This window comes from Biomphalaria glabrata, chromosome 4 (genome assembly GCF_947242115.1).
Source record: "Biomphalaria glabrata chromosome 4, xgBioGlab47.1, whole genome shotgun sequence".
NCBI lineage: Eukaryota > Metazoa > Mollusca > Gastropoda > Planorbidae > Biomphalaria > Biomphalaria glabrata.
This window is the reverse complement of record NC_074714.1, coordinates 52556477-52584475: the sequence shown is the minus strand read 5'-3', so window position 1 is coordinate 52584475 and position 27999 is coordinate 52556477. Positions and strand designations below refer to the sequence as shown.

At 33.7% G+C, this 27999-nt stretch overlaps 1 protein-coding gene across 4 annotated transcripts; it reads right to left on the bottom strand.

Annotated features, from left to right (window-relative positions):
• Positions 1–677: 677 nt before the first annotated feature.
• LOC106073636 (delta-like protein C) lies at positions 678–27999 on the bottom strand. 4 transcript variants are annotated; one of them, XM_056025477.1, is made up of 16 exons: positions 27855–27999; positions 27141–27297; positions 22916–23049; positions 21926–22061; positions 20075–20226; positions 19353–19489; positions 18930–19049; positions 16777–16969; positions 16159–16289; positions 15228–15359; positions 12866–12912; positions 12087–12184; positions 11859–11985; positions 10244–10350; positions 2930–3066; positions 678–2322 (listed from the first exon to the last, which is right to left on the bottom strand). In XM_056025477.1, the coding sequence occupies exons 2-16, from the start codon at positions 27201–27203 to the stop codon at positions 2066–2068; spliced, it is 1971 nt and encodes a 656-aa protein (XP_055881452.1). In that variant the 5' UTR covers positions 27204–27297; positions 27855–27999; the 3' UTR covers positions 678–2065. The 4 variants fall into 4 exon arrangements, with proteins under 4 accessions (XP_055881452.1, XP_055881454.1, XP_055881453.1 ...); XM_056025479.1 differs by lacking the exon at positions 27855–27999 and adding an exon at positions 27753–27772; XM_056025478.1 differs by lacking the exon at positions 27855–27999 and adding an exon at positions 27509–27650.

The window sequence follows — 27999 nt, the reverse complement described above, 5'->3', positions numbered from 1 at the left end:
CTTTTTTGTTTGTTATCAGAAAATGTTTTATTCCATCTAGAGTTAAAGAAAAATGCATGCTCTTTTTATATAACACAATGTCAAGTTTATAAAATGAAACATCAATTTAATTTAATGACGTTAAATTAACGATGGTATTGTTGATTAGGAGACAAAGAGTTAACTAGGACTGAAGTCATTCATAAGAAATAGAGCAGCGGTTTTCAACCTTTTATGCTCTGCGACCCCTTTTTACATTCCCCAACTCTGCCGCAACCCCCCCCCCCCCCCCCAAACATACAGCAATAGAAGAGTAGACAATAACAATCCATATTTTCGATGGTCTTAGGCGTCCCCTGGCTAATCGTCTATCGACCCCCAAGGGGGTCGCGAACCACAGGTTGGGTACCCCTGAAATAGTGTTTGTTGTCTCATCTCAGGTAACCTGTATTCCTCATGGTTACTTAACTCTTTGTCTCCTAACTGACGATACCAACGTTGATTCCATCAGAACGTGTTAAATAATAACGGAGAGAAAGAGTTAAGTCATACAGACGAAAGCTACAATTTCTAACAAAACTAAAAACCTTTGAAGAAGCACCAAAATGAAGGAACAACGATACATCCATAGAAAGCAGCCTTACCCACATATGCATTCACACACACACACACATATATATACAGATTAAAGAGAAATGGAAGGAAGAAAATTATTTATTAAAAAAGCGAAATAAAAAAAATGATTTAATGTTGTACATTGTTCATTTAATGCATAAAGTCTCATATCCAAATAGCTAACCTCATTTTATATGGTTTGAACCATTGAATATTTTGATTTAAATTGTACAACATTTTTCTGGTGAGCGAAAAAAAAAATATGCACATTCAGTACAAAGAAGAGGGGTAAACTAGGAAAAAAAAAATGCACAGTTTAATCAGGGGTAACCAACAGTCAACATGGGTACAAAGACTACATCTCATAAACATAATACTACAAATCAAACAATCTTGACAATTATAACCAAAGTGTACAACTTTTATTAATTTTTTTTCCACTTTGGGAATAAGAAAATAAAACAAAAATCAAAAACCATTTATAGTTTTTATAAAATTGATATAATATGACAATCTTATTGTTTAAAGAAAATATGTAGACAATGGAATAAGATAAACTTAAATTAATCATTTCTTGTCTAAGTTTTTTTTTTAAATAAGAAATGGAAAGGACAAAATATTACAAGCTTATCCTAAAACAAGTTAATTTAAGGGTGAAGCTAGATCAAAAACAAAAGACTCAGACTAGACGTCCTTTAATGACATTGCTATTTTCCTATTTATTAATTTTTTTACAATAAATAAGTATTGAGATTACTGTTGCCTTTCATTGTACACATTAGAGTACTGATTTCAACTAAGTTAGGACTTAATAAATTAAGTTCTTCTGTATATATATTAAACAATGTCAAAAGTTAGGACTTCATAAATTAAGTTTTTCTGTATAGATATTAAACAATGTCAATAAACTATTTACAAAATATTTTTCCAACTTTTGTCTTTTCATTTTCTAATTTTTACATATATGAAGAAAATGGCAAGATCAGTAGATCTATGGACCTTTAATGTGACTGAAGATGAGGAGCCACTACAGTATATTGATCCAAAGTTACTCAGTTTAGACTATGAAGAAAGTCATCCAAATAAAGACTATCATAGCAGCATTCATTTTTGGTCACAGTACATGCTAGATAACTACATGATGTTCATATAATTAATACACAAGATGACTATAATGCTTATACAAAACAAGTACATATGTATAGAGAAAATTACAATCTCAAAAGTGAGCAATACAATCTACTAATGAATTCACAATTCCATGTTTTGCATTTACCGATATAATAAAACAATAATTAGAAAAACTTCATGTCTACTCTAAAGGCTGGAATCAGTGACTGTGATTAAAAATGTACATTTACAACATCGCAGGGTAAATAAAAGAAGACATGAAACAATCATCGATATTAAGAAAATGCTTGTGTAAAGATGATCATTTTTTACATTTTAACTTTTAGTTATGTGATGAACTTTAAGATGAAGATTCTCCTGAATGTTTAATGACAACAGGAACCTGGTATTTCTCCTCAACTTTTTTTCTTAACTGAGACACATCTTCCTCATCAGTAGATCCATGATCTTTGGCAGCTTCTCGGTTTTTGGGGACATCGTAACCGGCTTCAGAAGAGCTAATAATGGATGGGGTAAAGCCTGGAAGAGGTGGCAATGACCTTTGAATTTGAGGTGGTGGAAGAAAGCTGGCTGGAAGATCATACTGTGTGGAAAGTCCTAAAGTACAAAAAAACAAGCATTCACAATTTATTGATTCAGTGGTAGATTTAAAAATATAAACATCACCACTCCAAATGATGATAAAATATGTAATATTATTTTTATAAAAAAAAGGTAAAATTTAGGGATTATATATAACAAAATAGTAAAATTTTTAGCATTATAAAGAAAATGTATCAAGCTTTAATGGCGGTGTGAAATGCCCTGTGTTGATAACCTTTATAACTGTGTGGTTTTTTTTTTTTAAAGTTCATTAACATAATAATGTGTAATATGTGTAAAGAAATGTATAAATTATTTAAACAGTGTTTTTACTGATAGAGGGCAAAACTTCAAAGCCTTCAGTTTAGTAAATGTTATCATTTTCATAAGTTAGTTTTATATAACCACTATATAAAATAAAAACAAAGCCTAAAAATATATAGCAGAATAAAATTATTTCTTTTTAATGATAAAAGATTTAAATATGAAAGGAAAAGTGCTTTATATCCATTACAAGGGTCCCCATATCTCTTATAGCTTAAGGCTGTAGAAAGTCTAAATCCAGTACAGAATAATAATTACATATAAAGCTTTGTTTTTGCCTGGAATGATATGAACTAACCAGTTTCCTGTTGGTTCTGACTGGCCTGATGTCTCAATGTGTTAAAGTTAGCATAATTATTAAGTTCAGCTTTATCTGGTAATTTGACTGTCCTTTTGGGTTGACAGTTTTGAGATGATCTTGTCAGCTTGTCCTCACTAAAAACAAAAACGGCCATTGATAACTCACAGAAGATATTAGTTTTATTAAACAATATTGGCAATGAGAATCAAAGTGCAGAAATATCAATATTTATAAAACTAACATATATTCAGTGCTTCTTTAATCCCTTTCATACACACAGATGTATTAAGCACCACAAAAGATATATCTCTCTGTAGTGTCTAGGGTAATTGTCACAGTCCAGTTTTAGAACCTCTGTGACATGAAGTGACACTCAGTCACCTATTGTAACATTCCGTGCAGGCAAGCACGAGGTTATGTGAATAAGTTAAAGGACTCTGAAATAAGGGTCAAAGTTAGTTAGTGAAGAACTCCAGCAGAGAGTGGATGTACGATTTTCTCTGTCTGTAATATGTACCTTAATGAATCTGATTTAATGTTAACTTGAGAGTTTTCTTTGGATTTATATTTTGAACATTTCATTGATGTGACTACTTATTCCACATGGCATGAACAGCCAGTATTCATTGGTGTATATTTTGTGACGGCTGAAGTCGCCAGTATTTTCTGTAATTTATCTATATACATAATAAATTCCACGTCTGCTACCACTGTGTTCACCAGTAATTCCGTATGTGTCATTGGAGACTTTAGCATATTAGTAATGTTGCGCACTTGCAAATCTAGTGCGTCTAATAAAGTACATCGCTAAGAGGTGTGTCATAGCCGTACCAGAAGAGGTACCTACATCACACGGACGTACCCATGCCGCTACACCTACACGAAAAACCAGGTAGCGACATTTGGTGGCCAGTATGGTAGCCAGTATGGACCTACAACATAGGTGACATTTGGCCTTTGGTGACCAGTAAAGGAGTCTTAAAAGGATCTCAATCGCCTCTATAGTAAACAGCGCAAGGCTACACGTTAGACCGGTACTTTTTTTTCTCAAGATGGCGTCTAACTAAACAAGTACCAAATCCAGCCTGCCCACAAGATCCATTCAAGTAACACCTGCATCCTGAGATCCATTCAACGCCAACCCTATTCCTAGATCTACCTCTGACACCTGTCCGGTGTGAAACAGAAGACGACTCGATTCCTTCTAGATCTAGAGCTACAGATGTCGTCTGAAAGAAAGAGCCATACCATTCAAGACATCGCTTGATGACACTAATGACAGATACACCGCTTCATCACTAGTGCTCGCCACTATTCATCATCGTGGATTACTTTGAAGTACTAGACAGAACTTGTATCAACTATAAATTTGAGCATTTGAGCCATCTTATGGCATTGAACTGGATTATTTTTCTTCTACCACTTTAATGCTCATAGTAACGTGTATTCTTAAATTGGATTACTTATAGTATACATGGATTATTATTCTTAAATTGGATTACCTATACATGGATTATCATTCTTAAATTGGATTACCTATACATGGATTATTAGCGAACTACCCAAGCTATAAGAGGATTAAACTACACTAGTCGACAAGAAAAGAGTCTGTAAGTCACTATTAACAAATTAAATACATGCATATGATTATAAAGTACATGGATTTTGCCTTGATGTAGCAGTAATTAAACTTGATTGTTAGTAGAGTTAGTAATTGATAACTCTTGGCATTTTGGAGCCATATTTTGATTTCATTTTTCTAAGTGTTCTTTTAAGGGTGGCTGGAGAGGGACTATTGTATGAACTATCATAACAATAGGATCTATTAGGGTCTATCCTATTTGTTCTCTAACCTCTATAAGGCCCAATGCGTTTGAGGCTCTCCTTGTTGGTACGGAGGTCATAGAATATAGTGGGAAATTATTTATTTAGCTGTTGAGTCTTGTTTGTATTTCTGTCAGTGTACTTAATCTGTATCTATATTGTTGTTTGTTTAAAAGTCCTGTATCCATATATCTGTATTTCTCCTGTCACATTTCTACTTTTTATTAATTTCTTTAAAAGCAGACTGTGTTGTTCTCTATATTGTTTCTGTGTTTGTCTTTTTACTTATACTGTACATATATTTTTCTTTCTCTTACTAATTTACATTTTTTACTATTTTACTCTGGCACAACAGCACACATGTATAACATATATTGATATTTGTGAATATTGAATTTGAATAGTTTATAATTGAGCAACTGAGTAAATTTTGATCTAGATCTATACATTGGACAATTATCACTACATTCTTTCATTACATTGTAACCATTGATTGAATTTTTTATATTATTGTGTAATATACACATGTTAAATAATTGACACACACTGTATTGACAAGTATAACACAGTACATTCCTTTCTCACTTAACTACACAAAGCATTAAACATGTCGTCCTATGACAAAATATTAGAGCTAGTGAAAATCATGGAACTAGAAGGGGATGAGAAAAAAGAATTTATCAAAAAAGAATTAGAAAAGGCTGAAAGGAAAGAAAGGGAAGAAAGGGAAGAAAAGAAACAAATTAGGGCTGAAAAGGATAAAGATAGGGAAGAAAGAGCTGCTGAAAGAGCTCATCAGAAAACATTAAAAGAACTAGAAACTAGACAAAAAGAACTAGAACTAGAAGCTGCCAAAACAAATTCCAACATTAATACACAACAGTCTACAACAAAGCCATTCATCTCCAAATTCCACAAATACAATTCTAAAGATGAAACACTTGAAAACTATTTAGTCCAATTTGAGCATATAGCCTCAACCTATAGTCTTAACAATGAGGACATGGCCAAACACCTACTAGCAAATTTGTCCGGAGAACCCCTCAACATCATTTCCACTTTAACTGTAGACCAAAAGAAAGACTATGCAGCAGTAAAGACTAGATTACTAGAACACTTTGGAAAAAAACTCAGATTTCTATCGTAAGCTATTCAGGGACACTAAATTGAAAAAAGATGGGGACTTCAACAGAATAATATTCGACATGAGGACCAACATGATAAAATGGTTAGAGCTAGCAAAATGTGACATCAAAGACCCGACACAAATCCTAGACATGCTACTAATTGACAATGTCCTCAACAACGTGACAGACTTAGTTTTTACTTTCCTTAAAGAAAAAAAGATCAAGACAGAGACTGAACTGATAACGAATCTAAATCTATTTAAAGACAGTCACCCTGGACACACGATTGACAAAAGAGACCTACACCAACTAGTAGCCACAGCAACAACATTCAACAACAACAACAATGACAAATTCAAATGGTCCAACACCAAGACTTGTTTCAATTGTGGGAGAAAAGGTCATGTAAAAAACCAATGCAAAGCTCCTATAAACTACAATAACAATTACAGATACAGAAGTTACACTAGTTACCACAACCCAAACAGCTACAAACAAAACAACAATAATTACAATAATAGACCACATAGACTACACCAGAGTGCAAGTCCCAATGAAAGAAGAAGTTTTGCAAACAGTTACCAACACAATAGCTATAATAGAAACAACAGGCAATCTAGAAGGGACACATACAACAATCAGTCTAATAACCATCTACACAGAAATAATAATAGTCATGACAATAGAGAAGAATTAACAGCCTACATGCATTACAATAAGCCAAAATTAAACCTATACCCCTCATACGTAAATGGAATTAAAGTAGAAGCCCTCAGAGATACAGGAAGCAGTGCCATATTAATACATTCAAAACTAGTAAAACCAGATCAAAAACTGCCGGAAAAGATCAAACTTACATATGCTAATCAAAAGAAATTTGATATTTGTGATACAGCCAGAATACACCTAGATACCCCATGGATAACTGGAGAAGTAGATGTTATTATTTTAGATTCACCAGCGCAAGATTTAATAATTGGTAATGTTAATGGTGTAAATGATTTAAGTAAAGAAGAAATTATAGAATGGGCAGCAAAAAAGGGTGAAATTTGTGAACTAGATACAAGTCCTACTACAAACCACTTAACTAATGATAACATTATTAGAGTAGAGAATTTATCAAGATACACTAGATGGCAAACTATTATGGGAGAATTCAGCAATGTAGCACATGTTAAATGGGTAGATATAAGAACTCAAGATAGATCAAATAAAATTGCATTTGTACACTTAAACACAATAGAAGATTGTTATAGAATTATTAAAGCATTCAATAATAAGCTATTTAGAGGAAGATATATTAATGTGAAATATGAAAATGTTTAACTTCACAATGTAACTAGAAACAACCATTCTCAATTAGGTCAACCTGACATTTTTTCTTGCCATGATTCAAATAAGTCATGACACTTTATTGTTACATTTTTCTTTTGGATCATGATGACATTTATGCTTATGATCAATAACAGATCATCTATTTTCTACTCATTGTATTTTATTGTCAACTTGTAATATGACAAATACCAGATGTGTTTATTTTGTGTGTATATATTGTATTTCATTACTGATTGTGCACAGCAATGTAAACAATGAGATGTAAACAACAGTGAACTACTTGAACTGTTGAACTGAATTTTTTTTTTTTCATAACAACTCACAGATGTAAATATTGTCTAAAATTTTTTACACACCTGAATACTACAATGAATGTTTATAAACATGGAAATTTGTCTACTATTGTACTTCAATACTACACTCAGACTATTTATAGTAGTCTTATGCAAGGTCAACCTTGAACTGGATTGACATGTGTCTGAAAAATTTTTTTTTTATTTTTCTTGATGATGACAAAACTTAGGATAATATTTTGACACAGCACATCACAGTTGTAAATAAATATGAAATTTTTTTTCTGTAATCATTTTGAGTAAATTTACTCAGTGTGTCAAATGATACACATTGATAATGTTGTGCACCTACAATTATAGTAAAACATTGGATGTGGAATAACTTGTATATTTTTTCTTTTTTATATTGAGTAGCATGTGATTGTTTGTACAAATTTTTTTTTCAGTACAAATGTATGCATAAAGTTTGTTAACACTTGATGGAGGTACTTTTCATTACAATTAGTGTGATATTTCAGTGATTTTGCTCTCAGTGAATTAAGTATATAAATGATTTTTTTTTGGACTCAGTAATCTATATGATGTTATACATAATTACTAAGATTATATAAGATGATATGAGCAATTGGAGTGAACTTACAGCACTTGATAGAATAATGGACTAAGCTCATATATATTTGTACAGTGGTATTTATGTAAAATATATTTGTCAAAGATTTTTGGTCAAAAATCTTTTTGGAGTGTGGGGCGTATGTCACAGTCCAGTTTTAGAACCTCTGTGACATGAAGTGACACTCAGTCACCTATTGTAACATTCCGTGCAGGCAAGCACGAGGTTATGTGAATAAGTTAAAGGACTCTGAAATAAGGGTCAAAGTTAGTTAGTGAAGAACTCCAGCAGAGAGTGGATGTACGATTTTCTCTGTCTGTAATATGTACCTTAATGAATCTGATTTAATGTTAACTTGAGAGTTTTCTTTGGATTTATATTTTGAACATTTCATTGATGTGACTACTTATTCCACATGGCATGAACAGCCAGTATTCATTGGTGTATATTTTGTGACGGCTGAAGTCGCCAGTATTTTCTGTAATTTATCTATATACATAATAAATTCCACGTCTGCTACCACTGTGTTCACCAGTAATTCCGTATGTGTCATTGGAGACTTTAGCATATTAGTAATGTTGCGCACTTGCAAATCTAGTGCGTCTAATAAAGTACATCGCTAAGAGGTGTGTCATAGCCGTACCAGAAGAGGTACCTACATCACACGGACGTACCCACGCCGCTACACCTACACGAAAAACCAGGTAGCGACAGTAATTTATAGGATAAGATAAGCTCTTAGAAAAAAAAGATGTCTAAAACAAGTGCAATTTGTTGCATAATTTTATGAAATATAGTTTAATTTAATACAGTTTAACTAGAGCCATTTTAGTGACACACAATAAAACATGTTTAATGGTTGCTATATTGTTATGACAATTCTATCATGTGATAAATAATATATTCATGTTTTAAATTAAGGTATCCATTTTTTTTTTACATAATCTACTGGAAAATTCTTTAACATATCATGAATGTCCTAATCATGTGACTTCTCTATGCCTGATGATACAGCTACTGGGTCTGATTTTTCTAAACTTCTGATCCTAGCTAACAAACATATACTGTTTGTTAAAAGTTTAGACTTGCATTAGCCAAAACAAGAGACTCAGCTCAAAGTACAAACACTGGGTTAACATAGTGATTCTTTGCTGATCAGAGGAGGTAATTATCTAAACATTTAGCTGAATGACAGTAAGAGAAGACTTGGGACAGGCTGGAAAATAAGCAAGACTTTTATTTCAGTCTCAGGGATTTACACCTCCTGGCAGTAAGAGAAGTAACACTTTTTTCCCATCAGGTTCAGAACATGAACCCCCTGCTCCTGGCAGAAAGAGAAGTAACACTTTTTTCCCTCATATCAAAACATGGACAATTTTTTTTCAGAAGTAGCTCTTGAATAGCTTTCTATAAGATACATGAAGTCTGACAGGAGAAAATAGTATTGCAGTGCCTCAATAGGTGAAACTGACTAAGTTTTTTTTTAAGGCTTTTGTAAAGCACAACTTTCTTTCTAAGCCAGCTCAGTGCGCTATGGTCCAATCTCTTTTGTGGACATGTGGGGAAGGGGAGATCTGGAAGAAGGCTTCCATGCTGTCCTTAGGAGCTCATTAAACACAAACTCTGCTAGAGGCGAGTTTCAAACTCGAGCTCCCTTAATAGCTAGTCAAGTGTTGTTTTTTTTTTCCACTCAGATGCACATCACACTATTTAAAGTAAATATTAGTATAGTTCCCCTTTCAGAACTAGTGATCTATGGGGCAGATGATGTAAAGGTCATCTGTTTCTATGACCCACAGTTAATAAGGGTGTCATGTGGCCGAGCAACGACAAACCGCTATTACTTACTAATGTCAAGTACCCATTAGAGCTGGTTGGACTCTGAGGTGCCCTGAAGATCAGAAAAATAAAAATCCCAGTCTTCACCATGATTTGAACCTGGTACTCCAGTTCAGAAGCCAAGCCCTATACCACTCAGCCACCACTATTTAATATAGGCTATGCATAAATTTAGTAAACATTGAAATCATTTAGTACAGAAGTCTACATTGCAGTTTGTGGCAATAAATCTGGTTGAAAAAAATCCTGTAAATGTCTAACATAACAACCTGGCAATACTTACATTTTACAATAGCCTCCATCATCCATGTCCACATATGTTGGACTAGCACAAGGCACTCGACTAGGTGTGTCTTTACATTGGACAATCACTTGAGAGGGGGAAGTTCTCTGATGACGGGGGGAAAAAAGTACACTAAAATTTTATTTTTTATTTTTACTTGTATATGAAGAAAAGCAAAAAACAGGGGAGAATATTTTTTAGAGTTTTGGTTACGTGCGAACGATGCAAGAAAAAATGGCTCTCCAAAACAGGGCTTAATAACTACAGGAAATGCTCTATGTAAGACTGAAGTCAGCCAATGTATATGACAGCTTAAGTTTTACACTGACATTTTTACATTTTTAAATGCTGTATGAAAAAGCTCAATCGTAAATCACACATGTTAGATATAGAAATATCTTCTCCATTTCATAAGTGAAAAACATTTGAGCCACAAACAAAACACAAGGAGTTTACTTCGACACTAATCAGCCCAAAAAATACACAATTGTGTCTTTTGGCATTAGTAAAGGACCTTCAAAACTTCTCTTGTTTCATCCAAATCAGAGGAAAAATATCTAGTATACAACCAAGCAGCTAGAATGGTGAACAGAATACTACCTCAACATTTACACAACACAGAATACAGTAGACAATGTTGTCCTGGCCTCTCTGCCAGATCTTCCATCGTTGGACAACTTAGATAATCTCCTAAGCCCTGCTAATCTTAAAAAAAGCAACAAATTGTATGAAAAATGGAGTGATGGCATTTCAGAGGAAGTAACAGAAGTCAACCAAACACTCCTGCTCTCAGAATTCTATGATCTCCTCTGGGTAATGTCATGCAGGACACATAGACAATATGAAAAAACTAAGATCATAGTAATTATAGAGTTATCTCCCTCCTCACCATTGTTGGTAATATCTAAGCTAAAACAGTACTTTCAAGGATGCAAGTGATAGCTTCCAGAGCCTAACCAGAATAGTCTATCCAGAATTGCAATCTGGTTTCAGGAATGGTAGATCACTGTAGACATAATACCATCTATAGGACTACTGCAGGAGAAATTCTGAGAGAGATAGACAGGCCACTATATATCATAAGATGCAGATTTAGTTGCTGTATCTGCTACTCAGCTTCAGAACCTGGTTGACAGACTGTCTGCTGCATGGCCAGAAGTTTGGCATAAGTAAAGGCAAAAAGAAAAATACTAGCCCAAAACACAAGTATTACACCTTTGAGTCTTCACTGAGATTTGAACCCAAGATCCTCTGTTCAGAAGCCAAGTGTTTTACCACTCAGCCACCAGACCTTCCTTTCTTAATAACAAATTTAAAAAAAATTTTTACAATTTCATGTCACATTGCAATAATCTACAAAGTTTTGTTTTTCTAGTTCACATATTGAACAAAATAATTTTAGAACAACAAGTTCACATATCTATATATTTTCTAACCACATTCTACATGTTAAAATCCAGAAATATGTAATACCCAAGTTAACAAGTTTATTGTCATTGGTCAGTACTGATCCAACTACCAATACTTTTAGCATTATCATAGTGACAAAATACTATGATGACGTGTGACTAATTGGCTGAGAACTAACTATCGCTATCAAAAAAATCTAACATACATCAGCACATTTCTCTTTGGCCAGATTATTTCTGTTAGCGTTGTTGTACATTTTGTTCTCAAATACCAGATTGGAGCCAGTTGGGCTGATGCAAGCTAAATCTTCTTTTTGTGATTTTGCATTGCGCCTAGAGTAAGAAGAACAAAAAGAAAAACATTTAAGAAAAATTTGGATAGTAACAGAGAAGTACATAAAACAGTTTTGAGTGAAAGAAAACTATTTAGGTACCTTCTTCTTCTGAAGATTATGAGTGCCACTATAACCAAACTTGCTAGCACTATCACTGCTACTATAATACCTATGTACCATGCCTGAAATCCTTCTTCCTAGAGAATTGCAAAACATACGTATCTTAAAAGTTAATCAAAATCATCATATAGCTCTGAAAAATATGTTTAATTTGTTTGTGAGAAACTTTCAAGCATGTTACTCATGTTTTTACTATTGTAAAGACATAAAGATAGAAGGGGGAAAACTCTTGTAATATACACATTTAATTATTCTGACAATTTTATTTTTTTTACACTAGATAACACAAGAGCCGGAGTTAAATGATGGGAAAGCAGAGGCAATAGCTTTTAGCAACTACATTCGACAGGAAGACTACTAAATGTATGTTTTTATTTAAAAGCCTTTATGTTGTCTGAGGCGCAGTGGCTGAGTGGTTAAGTGCTTGGCTTCTTAACCTGGGGTCCTGGGTTTGAATCTCGGTGAAGACTAGGATTCTGAAATTCTGAATTTTTAGGGAGCCCCTGAGTCCACCCAGCTCTAATGGGTACCTGACTTTAGTTAGGGAAAGTAAAGGTGGTTGGTTGTTGTGCTGGCCACATGACACCTTGCTCGTTAACCATTGGCTAAAGAAACAGATGACCTTAACATATGCCCCATAGATCGCAAGGTCTGAAAGGGGTACTTTTCTTTTTTTACTTTATGTTGTGCAAGATTCTTCTATTTTGCTATATTTCATCTTTTTTTCTTTATGCCTTTATATATAACTCTCTATGTACCTGGGACTCTAATGTGTGAGTATCAGCCCCCATACTTTTGGATGAACCTGAAGATAAATAAAAAATTTGTAGATAAAAAAAAGGTTACAATAAACAGTAATAAAAATTTGTATATCATCAAATAACCATTTTCAAATATTGCATAATGTCTCATTGAAATTGCAATTTAAGATCCTTTGAAATGTTACAACTTTATCCCTATGAAATTTTCAACACTACAATCATACATTATATTCAATCATTTAAGATATGTTGTAAAGTATGTTGTTGTTTTTTCCTTGATATTCTTAAATTCAGTGTGAATTATTTCGATTCAAAAAAAGGAGTTTTATGGGACTAACAAAAATGTACAAGTGGGGTAGGGTTACTAAAACTAATGTAACTTTTTTTTTTATTATATTACATATTTGTCTTTTTTATATAGGAAAATAAATTGGCTACAAAAATGTAATAGATAAAATAAATTATTCAAGAAAACATTTTTTTTATTCAATTTAAATTGAGCATCGAAAAATTAAATATATTAAAAAATGCATTCAAAATTGATATACTTGAAGATTTAACCTTTTAATTATCATTTAATCCATAAATATTTAAGATAATCACAAAACTAAAAACATTATATGACTTCAAATTTCATAAAAGAATAACAAATGCATTATTTAAATTTTTTTCAGGTCCTGCACATAAACTAAAAAAGAGGAACTGCTAACACAATGTTGTCTTTTTTTTTTACTTTAAAAAAAAACAAAACATTATTGTCTTACATCCAATTTACTACCAAAACAAAGAACAATCACTCTCATATCCAGAAAATAAAAAAAAAAGAGAGAAATAAAAAGTTTAACATAAAAAGATAGTGAAATAAATATTAAATACCAAATTATTCGCTGAGGATAACGCCGCTCTTTCCAGCACTAGCCAAGCTACTCCCTGAGAGTAACGCTGCACTAAAAGAATTAAATTACTTATTCGTACAACAAATAAAATTGGAAGATAAAAATTAGAGTTTCATTAACCTCCACCAATCGTTAGTTGATGTTTAATGTCATTCCTAATTACATTTCAGTTTAAGATGATGAAACCCCGTTGTGTTTCCCCCTCATGCATATTGTGTGTATTAGTAGTCACTAAATGTGCATTCTGTGTTGTGTGACTCGCAAGCATATAAGAATGTGGCCATGTCCAGGGAGCACATGAGTCTGATTTGGTTGTCAAGGGCCTTTTTCATTCCATATTATTTTGAGTTTTGCAAGTTCTGCTGTGGACTACACTAGTTCAGGTTGTGTTCTCTCATATGAGACGATAGCTCCAAGGTATATGAAACTACTGACACTTGTTTTTACCTCCAATACTGATGCCCATTTTAAAGCCCTGTTGGCTATTGGTCATAATTTGTTTGTTTTTTTTTGGCATTTATTTACATACCATATGGTGCTGAAGTCTGCTAGTTCTTCTTCTGTCCCTGCTAGGCCAAAAATAATCTGTTATTCATGAAGCCCAAGTTAGTAGTTCTTTTATTAGCATATACAAGAAAAACAGATCTCCATCTTCGATAGATCAATGACAATAAGCATGCATTGTATGCATTGAATAATAATCTTTTAATTTAACTGGAGAAATCATTATAGTTTTTTTAAGTGACACTATTTTAGCTATTTCTCTTTTGCCTTAAATTGGCCAATAGCAGACAATGTTTTTGTCTGCATTCATTTTGGCAAGATATGTAGGTCATTGCTAGGACTACGCAGACAAGTGAAATGCTGCCCTCTTATTTAATATTCAAACAAAAAAACACAACGTTATAAAATACTCAGAAAGACACAAAGATTTTGGTTAATTTCTTATTCCATATGCTGGACAAATTCATGTTTTTTTTCCTGTAGCCATTAGACCATGAAATGGGTTGCCTGAATTAGCTAGTTAAAACAATGTCTTTGCGAGTTTAAATCTCTAATTAACATGCACAACTAGATTAACACTCTGGAACAAATAGAACATGATTATCTTCTCTTGTCAAGGAGCATCTTTCAATTTTAGGCAACAGAAAACGTCAAGACTTTTAAGAAATGTACTACAAAAGGACCTGAATACCATCCAAGATGAGTATAAAACTAAGTGACTACATAGTCCAATCTTCATACATTATTTCCTGCAGAAAGCTTAGGTTTCGATGCAAATATCATTTCTGAAGTTATATCAGGAACTTACAAGCAAAGTTAGCATTAAAGCGGAGAGTGTGTTAGTACAAGAAAAAAGAAAGCAAGAACAAAATAATTCTGAATGCAAAAGCCACAACAGTTGATTTACATGATAGATAAGATTATAGCAAAACAAAACAGGTGAAGATCTTGTAAATTACTTTCAGCTTGTGTGGTTTCAACCTTGTTGTAAGTTGTAGCTGAAGTTGTAGTTGTACTAGTTGTAGCTGGTGTTGTAGGTTCAGTGCTCGTGACCTTAGTGGTGGTACTTGGCAAGCTAGTGGTGGTTGTAGCTGAAGTAGCATCGACATTGAAACTTTATATTGGGACCTTATTCACAAATATTGCAAGAGTTTTTAAGACAACAGTTTCTTAATTACCAACTCAAAACATCAATCTTTTTTAAAAAGCACCTTTTCATGCCAACAAGATCATATAGAATAAAAAGAGATAGACTGTTGGTAAACTGGACGCAATAGAGAAAAGAGGGGGGGGGGGGGGAAATAAAGAAAGAAATATAAAGTCTAATGGACTAACAATATTTCAAACAAATGTTTGGCCTTTTGGCTGCTAGGTCTTTGAACCACAAACTTTCATTTTATCACTACTTAGATTAGGAAACATGTTACACAACACCTGTCTTAATTACAAAGACATTAGCATAGGGCCATATAATAATAATTCAAAGTACAAATATGTAGATTAGTAAAATACAAAAAAATCAGAAACACTGAAGTAGATAGCAACACTAACATGTAAGTATCAAAAGTCAAGTATCACAAAGTCAAGTATCACAAAGTCAAGTATCACAAAGTCAAGTGACCCTATCACAAAATTAATTTCTAGTGTCATGAACAGCTTAAAGAGCTTAAAGCAATAGATAAGAATCCTAAACTGAATCCTAACAAAACTTCACAATAATACTTATAATAAAGATTTATTTTTTTTCATGAAATTTAATTTTAATTAAAAAAAAAAAACTGTCATTAAAAAATGTAGCAAGAGTAAAAATTCAATGTGTATAATAAAATAAATGTTTATACAAAATGTTAAGAACTTTAAACCACTAGTAGAAACATGTTAAATAATTACTTGGTGCTTTTGTAGTTGTTGTTGTTGTTGTAGTTGTTGTTGTAGTTGATGTTGTTGTTGTAAGAACCTGAAGACAATTGGCTCCATAGTATGGCTCTCTACACAGACATTCATATGATGTTGCCCCTGGCCTATACAAAATACAAGGTATTAAGTGATGCTTTAATGTCAAGCTATAATGAAAATTAACTTTTAAAGAAACGCAGACCTACAAAAAAAAATAAACTACAATAGAAATATTGTATTTAAAAAAAATATTTTTTAGCTATGTACTAGTTTTTAAAATAAAACAATAAACAAATAAACATTTTAAAAGATTATAATTAAGATTATAATGGGAAGCGTGGTCGAAAGGCTAAGTGCACTTGAACTTGGCTTGGTTCGACACCCAACTCAGGCAGAGTTGTGTTTACTGAGCACCTAAGGCAGCACGGAAAAACCTTTTCCTAGATACCCCTCCCCCCACTGGTCCACAACTGAAATTGGACTGAAGCGCTCTGAGCATGCTATAAGCATAAATGTAGCGCTATATAAAAGCCATATTTTATTTTATAATTTATGTACAGTTCTTAGTTACTTCTTTAAAAACAAAACAAGACAATAGGTGTTTTGACTTACTGGGCTGTGCAGGTGCCACCATTAGAGCAAGGAGACTTGCTGCATGGGTCAACTCTTGACTCACAGTTCTTACCCTGCCAGCCGTCCTTGCAGGTGCATAAGTAGGTGAACTGTGAGCTGTGGGCAAAACAGGTGCCCCCATTGAGGCAAGGTGAAGACTTGCAGGGGTTGATCAATTCAGAACAGTCTTTACCTAGTCATCCAATTTTCATGAACAAAAAAAAAATTAAAAAGGTACAGTAATAATGGGAGGAGCAGTGGCTGAGTGGTAAAAGCACTAGACTTCTGAAACAGGGATTCTGGGTTCAAATCCTGGTGAAGACTGGGATTTTTAATTTTGGGATCTTAGAGTGTGTGGAGAGTCCACCCAGCTGTAATGGGTACCTGACATTAGTTGGGAAAAAGTAAAGGTGGTTAGTCGTTGTGCTGGTCACATGAACGCCCTTGTTAACCATAGGTCACAGAAGCAGATGACCATTTACATCATCTGCCCTGTAGACTACAAGGCCTGAAAGGGAACCTTGCAATAATAAATATTTATAAATAAGGTTAATTAACTTATGTCAAATATTGTTCACACAAGATTAGCTGTGAAGAAACCTGATTTAACAAACTGTTACTCACAATGAGCCCCCTTCCCATTTGAAATCAAATAAAACATACAAAGATGAAGGCACATTTTATATTCTACATGCTAGGTAAATTTCATACAAGTCTAGCATCCCAAGTGTCATTTAAGGTGTTTCCTGGATTCAGGAGTGAGGAAATACAAAAACAAAATTTAATAAAATACTCTTAAAGACACAAAGATAAAGGTACATTCCTCGTCCCATATGCTAGGACAAATTTGTACAAATACTCCTTCTTCCCTAGTGCTATTAGAGCATGGAATGGGTTGCCTGAGCTAGCCAGGAAAACCAGTGACTTGGCAGAATTTAAGTCATTGGTTAATATGTATGACTAAATGCATGACGCGTAGGACATAATCTTCTTCTTTTTTGAAGTAACGTCTGTATTATATAAGATTAAGATTTGTTAGTGTTTAAATCTTTACTTAGCATGAATGAATAGTTAGTGTTTAAATCTTTGAATGACTAGGTTAACACATAAATCTTTTTTTTTTCTTTTGGAATGTTTGGCCTATACTTTATAAATAAAATATATAACATATACCATAATGTAGATAGGCCTAGATCTAGTAATGGCCAAATTATTTTATGCCTGCTCATCTGGAAGTGGAAAGAATTGTCTAAGTCATGGATATGTATTTTTAGGATGTTATTAGGCTGACAAAGACAACAGCATGCATATTTGGTTATTTGGGTGTCGTAAAGATATCTTCACTATTGTGAATCATAGAACCCTCAAGATTTGCAGAGGCCTTCCTGCAAAGTTCAGAGCGAAGAAAAAGGAAGAAAAGAAGGCTAAGGTATTGTGGGAAGACATCATCATAGAATCAATAACCCTGACACGAGATGACATATCTGAAGATAGCTGGAGAGTATAGGACAGTCTATCATTTGTCCAACAAACAGCTAGACAGAACATATTAAACACCAAATTAAAATTTTCTTTCAATTTTTTCAAACTCAAACAATTAAATAATTTTACAAACAGCCAGAAGTTAAAAATAAGTGTCATTCTAAAATGAAAATATTACTGACAAGAATACAATTAAAGTACTTTTTTGATGTAACAGTATAACAATGTCAATTTGATTCAAATGTTTAGAGACTATATGTTATAGATAGCAATTTGTTTCATTACCAGTAGTCTATTTTATATTTTAGTAGACATAGAATAGATTGCTATTACAACAGAAAGTAAAATTAGCCCTAAAAAATTACTTGTTGATTGGTAAATTAGAAAATAAATATATAAATTGCATGAAACATTGAATGTTATGGGTAAAATTCTTTTTAAAAGATTGTAAACTTTTTAGTGAGTCTTAATTGTGTAGTTTTGCCAGATACTTTTACTGAGCACACATACAAGTGTACTCATATAAAATGTATACAGCAAGGCTCACATGTACAGCTTTCTAGACAGACAAACAGGATATATAGGAAGTCTCACATGTACAGCTTTTTGGATAGACACACTGGACATAGAGCAAGTCTCACATGCACATCTTTTTGAACAGATAGTCTCACCTGTGTAGTTTGCTGGACAAATACACTGGACATCACCAGGCAAGTTCCTGCACTCTCCTCGTACACAAAACCCTTGTTCACATTCGTTGATATCATCAGTGCAGTTAGGGCCCTTCCAGCCTAAAGATACAAATCAAAATAAAAGAATTCTAGAACTAGATATAAGCCTAAGAATGGAAAGTCTCTAAACTCAAAATGATTAACAGCCTAGATGACCCAGGTCTTAAAATAAACATGTATTATAAAGATCTTAAAATAAGAATGATAAAAGGAAATGTAGGTCTAATAGCCCACATTGCTCTAGTTATTCTTATAACCTTATTAATAATTAAAAATTAAAAAATGGTTAAAGCAAAGTTTCTGGGCCAATCATCAATTAAACTAATAATCGAAACATTTTAATGAATTGCCTTGATGGCATACCTTTCATGCACAACTTGGCCCCTGTTGTAGGGTCACACGTGTAATGGCCAGAACTGGAGTCCTGCTGCTTACAATAGATGGTACAGGCTGTTGTGTAGTAGTAGGCATCACAGAACATGCGGAACTGGTAGGTCATCCTGGGTTTGGCACAATGGATGATGGGATATATTTTACATTGTTAATTAGCTTGGAAACTGTATTATATGCTCTAATTTGCAAGACCAGTCCAGTTCCTAGTCTAACAGTGAAAAGACATAAAAAGATAAGCAGAGTGGAGGAGAAAGAGAGAGTGAAATAGTGCAAGAGAAAGGGATAATGGGAATTAAAGGTCGAGACAGCCAATGGGTTGGAGTGGTTGGGATTCAAACTGTGAAATGATTTTTTGTTAAGCGATGAAGAACAGCACAAACTGGAACTGATGATGTGTTGAGCCAGTGTAGAATAATAAAAATCTTGACAGCCATTTTAGAATTTCCAATGAATACTTCATTGACCGATAATTATTTGTAAGACTATGTGTATCAAAAAATGTGATCACTTTGTAATTGAGGGTTTATAACTGCGTATATATGTTCTCTTTTATCAAAAACAAACTTTAAAAACACACATTATAAATTTAAGATAATTTGGTTTTTAGTCATATTAGGGCTAAGCATCTCTGACTACTAAGTAATGTTCTAGAATCAGCAAATTGAATGTAGAAATCCTGTGCTGTGTCCTACCTGAAATCATCCCGAATCATGGTGGAACTGCTCCACTGTGACTCTTCCTTTGACCTGTACACTGGACTCAAGCTAGCAGTTAAGGTAATCAGATGATCATTTACAAAGACGTCTTCATCTCTGACCTTTACCGCAAGGGTGACACTGGAATCCTGGGGACAAATGATGTGCAGATTCATTATTTGAATAGGTTTTAAGAAACAATAGACGCCTAATCCTGGGTGTAACATGCCAAAGATATTTAGGATTTAACCTTCTAAGATAATTATATCTAGCAAGACTTACATTTCTACCTTATTAAAATTTAGACTGAATAAACAATTAAATCCTTAATGTCATTTAAAATTTTCTAGGTGGGCTGCACATGTAGTTTATACATTATATTATTAGCATTCAGTGCAAGTCTGCTTAGAAACAAAAACATACAATTAGGCCAATTAAACAAGTACAATGTGTTTTAATTAATATATGTTTGGGAAGCATGGTCGAGAGGCTAAGTAAGCTTGAACTTGGCTTGGCTAACTATGAAGGGGGCTCGAAGTTCGACACCCAACACGATCAGAGCTGTGTTTACTTAGCGTCCGAAGGCAGCTAGGAGAACCTTCTAGATACAACCCCCACTGGTCCACAAATGACATTGGACCAAAGCGCTCTGAGCATGCTATATGCATGAAAGTAGCGCTTTATATAAGCTATAATTTAATTTTATTTATTAACTCTATGACCAACAAATCTGTGCACAATATCTAATAGATAAAAATGAACCAAGAATTTTTTTTTCAATAACCCATTGATTTAATTCAGTAATTTCACTTCTAAATATTTTATTTTAATGGAAAATAGTTTCCCTATATATCCTAAAATTAAAGGCTATTAACATGAACCCTAATAAAAACAGGTGTCATAATAAGCTAAAAATGCATGTATTAAAAGTTAAAAAGAAAAAAAAATGTCCTCTTTTTTTTTAAGTAAAAAAAAAAGTAAAGTTCCTCTTTCAGACCTTGCCATCTATAGGGCAGATAATGTTAAGGTCATCTGTTTCTGTGGACCACAGTTAACAAGCAGGGTATCATGTGGCCAGCACAACGACCAATCACCTTTACTTTCCCCAACTAAAGTCAGGTACCCATTAGAGTTGGGAGGACTCAGGGGAGTCCTTAAAATCCAGAAATTCAAAATTAATTGAATATAACAATTTTATCATTATCATGCCTAAAACTAATTAAGTAAATAAGCTCTTCAAAGACTCAATACCAGCACAGTGATTAAACCTAAGACTTTAGATTTAAAAATAAATAATAATGCTAAATTTAGAATATGATTTAACTATTATTATTTTTAATTTAAACATATAGGAAATAATCCAACCGAAAATCACGCTCAATTCTTAGAATGTAGAAAGTGTTCTGTTGAAGAAAAAAGGTTTTGGAAACACTAATTAGTGTTTTATATACTATAGCTACTTTACTTTTTAGTCTTCTGTCCTAGGTTTAGTGATTTTACTATAATTAGTATTACTTATTCATGTGTCAGACTTGATGATATCAAAAGATGAGCTACGTTAGAGGAATTAGAATTAATTATTTGTACATTTCAGTATTAGGCACAGTATCTTTGCATTTTTCTTATGTGACTTAAGATTGTCTGGCACCATATATAATCTTTCATTTATATGAAGCAAAGGTTTGCAGTTCTAATTTTGATAGTTGTCATGACTGAGATATTTAAGAATCTAATAAAACTAGAATCTATAGACCAAGCCTGACAAAGGGTTTCATTAAATCCAGATCTAATGATTCACTGATTTTGAGGGTTAGTTACATAGAGGTCATACAGTTATAGATCAAATACCTCAAATTTGTTAACTGATGCAATCAATGGATTAGGAACACCTTTCATGTCTGAGTTGAACTCTATATAATGTGTATCTTTCCAATAACCAGTTTCTCCTTTCAAAAGATATTGACAAGCTCCTTTAGCAAATGGACTGAAAAAGAACATGTCAGTATAAATAGCTATTTCTACATATGATAAACTATATCAGTATATCATAAACTAGATCTAAAGATCTAGGCCTACATATTGTTGTTCTTCATTTAGATGTAGAAAATTAAGCTTCTCAGCCAGGCATCAAGAAAAAGGACTCAATGGTGGGAGCTTGCTTGTAAATTCATTTTTTTTTTGCTTTACATATATAATCTAGATCTATGTAGATTCTAGCAATTAACCCCCAATTTAGTTTTAAGGAAAAGGAAGCTTTACTTAAAATTGAAAATTAAATAAATTTGGCTGGGTGCAATTAACAACTCTAACCAGAAGCCTGTGTGGTTAAATTATGCAGTATTTGGACTTCTTGGTGGTAGTGGGTTCATACTCTGCCATCTCCCACCCCCATCATCCTGAAAAAGATTTGAACTAGGAAGTAAATTATTTTCAACAATAGCCAATGAGATAATATAGAAATAAATATGTATTATAGCTATTTCCATTCTCGAGATTTGCAGCTTAAGCTATGTGCATGTCTCAATCTCAATCATGCATGTTAATCAGTTAATTTAGATAGTAAAAAGTAAAGTTCCCCTTTCAGACCTGTGGTCTTTAGGGCAGATGCTGTAAAGGTCATCTGTTTCGGTTGACGATGGTGTCATGTAGCCAGCACAACGACCACCCGCCTTTACTTTTCCCCAACTAAGGTCAGGTACCCATTAAAGCTGGGTGGAATCAGAGGCGCCCAAAGATTCCAAAATTAAAAATCCCAGTCTTCACCAGGATTCGAGCCCGGGATCTAAAACATCAAGGCTTAATTAAAGACAATTAAGTGACTATATGGTATCGACTTACGTATATTGTGGTCGTCCGTAGCAGAAAGTAAACCTGGGGTCGCATCTTGTGTTCCAGATTTCCCGACATGTGTCAAAGTAACTTATAAACTTAACCTCAATCTGACCTGATCCTAAAACATCCTGAGATAGATCCTTTAAAAAAAAATGGAATTACAAAAGTGGTTAGAATTATTAGAATGTGTATCGAGGCTTACTTGATCTAGAATCTAGTAGCATAGATCAATATTATTGGATTATTTCGTTGTTGTCTGGATCTATATTTATTAAACAATACAAGATCTAGATTAAATTAATTAACAGAGATTTTGTGTTGATATAAGTCATAAGTATACAAGGAAGACTTGACCTATCATTTTATTACGTCACATCCTTTTAAGTACTCTCTCACAAAAAACATTCACAACAAATAATGAACATATTAGCACATCCTTCCTTTTAAAGTTCTTGTCAAAGTTCTTATCACATCCTTCCTTTTAAAGTTCTTGTCAAAGTTCTTATCACATCCTTCCTTTTAAAGTTCTTGTCAAAGTTCTTATCACATCCTTCCTTTTAAAGTTCTTGTCAAAATTCTTATCACAATATGTCTTTAGAACGTTTCACAAGTTCAGCATTTCATTATTGTCGAAAAATATATTTGAACAATCTTGGCCTAAACACATTTTGTCTTGCCTTCGATCTGGTTTTTTCAAGACCAATATGACCTATGTGCAACTTGCCGAGAATTTCATTTCTCATACTGATAGGAATATAGTTCTGTTTTCATAGAACTATATTACATGCTCTTCACGAATACTCTCTTTTTAATGGCCAGTACACTTTTACCGTTTCATGAACTTGAGTTTTTAACTTTGGCCACCCTTCTCTAACCGCAATTGAGTAATAACTTCAATATAGCATCAGATTTAGTTTTCCTTCTAATTTCAACAATCTTCTGGTCACTAGCCGGAAACTGGGCTGTTACGCTATGAATTCTCATAACCATGTCATCATTTGAATTTGATTATTCTTGGCCACTGATGTACGCACGCAATAACGTATCAGCGATTTGCATTTTTGAAACTGGAGAGTAAGTTACTGTTATTTGATATCTCAACAGTCTTAACATCATCAACTGAAGTCTTGGTGAAATCTTGTGTAAAGGCTTCGTCACAATAGTTTGCAAAGGTTTGTGATCTGATAGTAGGCCTACAGTCACGGTCCGTCCAAAAATATAGTGATGAAAATGTTCAGCTGCAAACACTATAGTTAAATTTTCTTTTTTATCTTAGCATTGTCAGCGAATACAATATGTAGGCCTACAGTCTGTACAGTCTAGTCATGGACAAACTACGTGGCCAAGGCTACGATGGATGCCCCGTTATGGCTAGCATTCAGAACTGTGTTTATGCAAGGCAGGGCCGGCCCTAACAATTGCGGGGCCCTATGCCCAATGAATTACGCGGGGCCCAGTCTGGGTAGGGATGAGGATAATAAGTAAAAATTAAAAGTAAAAGATTTTGTGTTAGAAAATAAATTATTTTTTTGCATTACATTTTATTAAATGAAAACTGGCACTGCCGTTTATGTTTTAATCATGCATAGTATTGGCATTGACCATCCCAAAATGACAAGTTTTGTCTATTTTTTGGAGATTTTTATGAGTTTCCAGGAGGTTTTAATAATTTCAAGAGATTTCTAATGCCTTTTTGTTTTGTTGTTGTTGTTGTTTTTTTTTTGGTATATTTTGCAATTTCAAGAGATTTACAGGAACTCCTCGAAAATAGGAAGGCCGCCGCTAGAACCATGTTAAAAGTTATAATGGTTTAATTTAATAATTTACACCTCAAATTAGCGCGGGGCCTATGAAAGTGCGGGGCCCATTGCGGCTGCATAGGTTGCAGTTGCCTATGGCCGGCCCTGAGGCAAGGATTCGTGAAAAATTTGGAAAAGCAGCTTTTGTCCATTGCGTTTCTAACAGATTTAACCTATTTTTCAATGGCCTGAATGCCGTTTCAGATATACATAAGGCTGCTGGTGTCAAGAAGAATATCTATTTGTCCATTGCGTTTCTAACAGATTTAACCTATTTTTCAATGGCCTGAATGCCGTTTCAGATATACATAAGGCTGCTGGTGTCAAGAAGAATATCTATTTCTTCGGTAACAGTCCCAAACAGGAGCGTTGGTGCTAAATTATATATATATATATATAAAGTATGGCATGTCTTATATCTTTCATATCCCTCATTGAACCTCTAAATAACAGGTTTCACTGTTAGCCTCAAATATAATTCGAATCCGGAAGGGGAATTGGAGAAGAATATTAAAATGATAATAATCTTTATTATCCATGTGGAAATTTGTCTTACAATTTGTGCATTACATCAAACAAAATTTAGGGATAAGTAGACCTACAAAAACAAGCCAATGATAATTTTTGTATCTTAATTTTTTTTTTTTTTTTTTTTTATAAATCCTTTCACCATCTACAACAAAGAAATGTATCGAAGAAATATCAGTAGTCTTTTAAAAAGTACTACTTCACCTGAGCTATTCCCCCCCCCCCTTTCCAACTGACAAACCTTTGTTGCAAAGTGAAGGACAATTGTAGGTATTTCCATTCACTAGTTTGAGATACAGTACATTACATCCCTGTCTTTTCTCTAAGTCTGAAAATCCTACCTTTGACAATGTTTACAGAAATTAATGGGAAATAACTCTCTGTTACACGACTGATTATTATTAGGGGACGGGGGGTGGATAACCAACAAACATTACTACTGCTAAGTTACGTTACTTTTTGAGGTATTTCGCATCATATTCATAGCTCTGACTCCTCTTTTTTTTTTTTTTTTTAACCTTTCTTTCTCACTCTCGTTGTTTTAATATTCCTTTCTTTCTCTCACTCGAACTTTTTCACCATTTCGGTATCTGTGTCCCTCTCTTTCTCTTTCATTCTTTTTCTCAAGTTTCCACGTTCTTTTTCTTTATTTTTCCAACTCTTTTTTTCCCCTCTCTCTTTTGTTTTAGTTTTCTTTATTTCTCCTTTTTCTTCTTATTCTTTCCTTTACACATCCTTTTTTTTTTTATTTCATTCTCTTCTTGTTAGTTGTCTATTATCTCTTTCTTTCTCTCTCTCCTCTCTCTCTCTTCTCTCTCTCTCTCTCATCTTCATCTCTTTCTTTCTCCCAGTTGTGAATTCTTTTTCGTTAGGCATATTTTTTACGTAATTTAAAAAAAAATATTTTTTGTTTCGCTTCATAGATGACCTGCACATTTAGCCACATCCAGAGCCGGATTTTAGTTTGTAGAGTCGCCATGGCAAGATCTTTGGTCCCTACACTTTTTCGAAATCTTTAATAAAGATCCACTTATGAATAAAAAAAAATACTTATATCTAAAAGCATGCTATATTTAAGAAGCAGGTAACAAAGTACTTGGAAACTTAATCTCTCATTCCTTTAAAAAGAAAAAGTAATATCCATATTTTAGTTTTTTTAAATGTATAGTTTTTAGATTGTGTAGGGTAAGGCCTTTGGTAGATGCACTGCCGTAAAACCGGAGCTCTATTTACATATTCTGAGCATGCCGCCACTACAAGCGGACACTTCTTAATCACGACATTGCTAACGTTAAAAAAGAGAAAAAAAAAATACTTGAAAGTTTCTGACCCGTCGAAATTCCTATATTTCTTTCTTGTGGAGTCCCTTCGTGACCTCCGAAGGCGCCGATCCCTTGGGCTGTAGCCACACCTGCTCTCCCCTAAACCCGGCCCTGTCGACATCATGCAGATAAAGCACGTGTCTGTTCTTCTTTGTCGTCTGCCTCTTCCTTTTATTTAGGTCTTTAATGGAGATTTTCATGATTTACTAAACAATGTCAAGGACGCCAAACTTCACTATAACCAACTTTGTTAAAAATAATTTAGTTATCATTTTAACACTAGGCCTATTTCATTTCTTTTAAAATAAGTTTTACGTCATAGAGTGAAAAACTAATTCATATAGCTTTTGAAAATCATAGCCAATCAACACTACTTGTTGTTTTGTATACCGGATGACGCGTAGGACGTAATCATCTTCTTTTTTGAAGTAACGTCTGTATTATATAAGATAAGATAAGTATGAAAATCTCCGATATGCTGCATTCTTGTCTTCCAGCTTTCGGTCGCCATTGAGCATTTATATAATTACCCCTATAACCTGATACAATATCTAAAAAAGATATAAAACAAGAGAGACTTACTTGAAGGCAGCCAACGAATAAAAAGCAGGCGAATATTATCTTTTGTCGCCCCAGAACATTCATCTTCACAGACTTGGTATTCTCGTATCTATTTCTTTCTATGCAGGTCAATGTATTGAACTGAATCTCAAGTCCTTTTATATGTTAATGTGTTGGCCTGTGAAATGCAAAAGGCATACTTAGACTTAATATTAAAGAACTTAAAGTTTACAAAAGCAGTAAAAGACAGAGTCCTTGCTTGACTAGATGGAAGACAGAAATAAAATTTCGTTATTTATGGCAGACATGTCCAATAATATTGTCACATATTATGATATGATTTTGAACCACTACATACAAAAATTTAAAAAAATAAAAAAACTATTAACTATAGGCAGGGGTGGACTGGAGATATGGACAAATGCCCAAATGAGCCGGTGTGCTGCCGAATTGGAGACAGGCAGAGCGATTTATTCCGTCATCTCATTCCTGGAGGCGTCCTAAAGCACTACTGACTTCGTGTATATATCCTTCCTTAAGACATTATTCAACCAAGCGAGGCTTGGTCACCTGGTACTGATAAATAAAAATAGGAACATTTATCAACACCCCCCTTCCTTTTCGAAAAACAACCTGGTTACGCCCTTGTTTAAACATGCTCAGAGTATAAAAGATTTTAGTTTGGTAATATACATCCTGACTAACAAACATAAAAAGACAGAAGTCTAGACTGACTTGTACAAAAGACGATGCGCGAAATGTTCCAGAAGGAGTATTGTTTGACTCTTTAAGTGAATATGACTGGGAATTTCCACTGACGTGTCCAAGATGGAGATCTCCAGACCAAATCTTGAAAAGACATCTTGAAAAACTTATTACA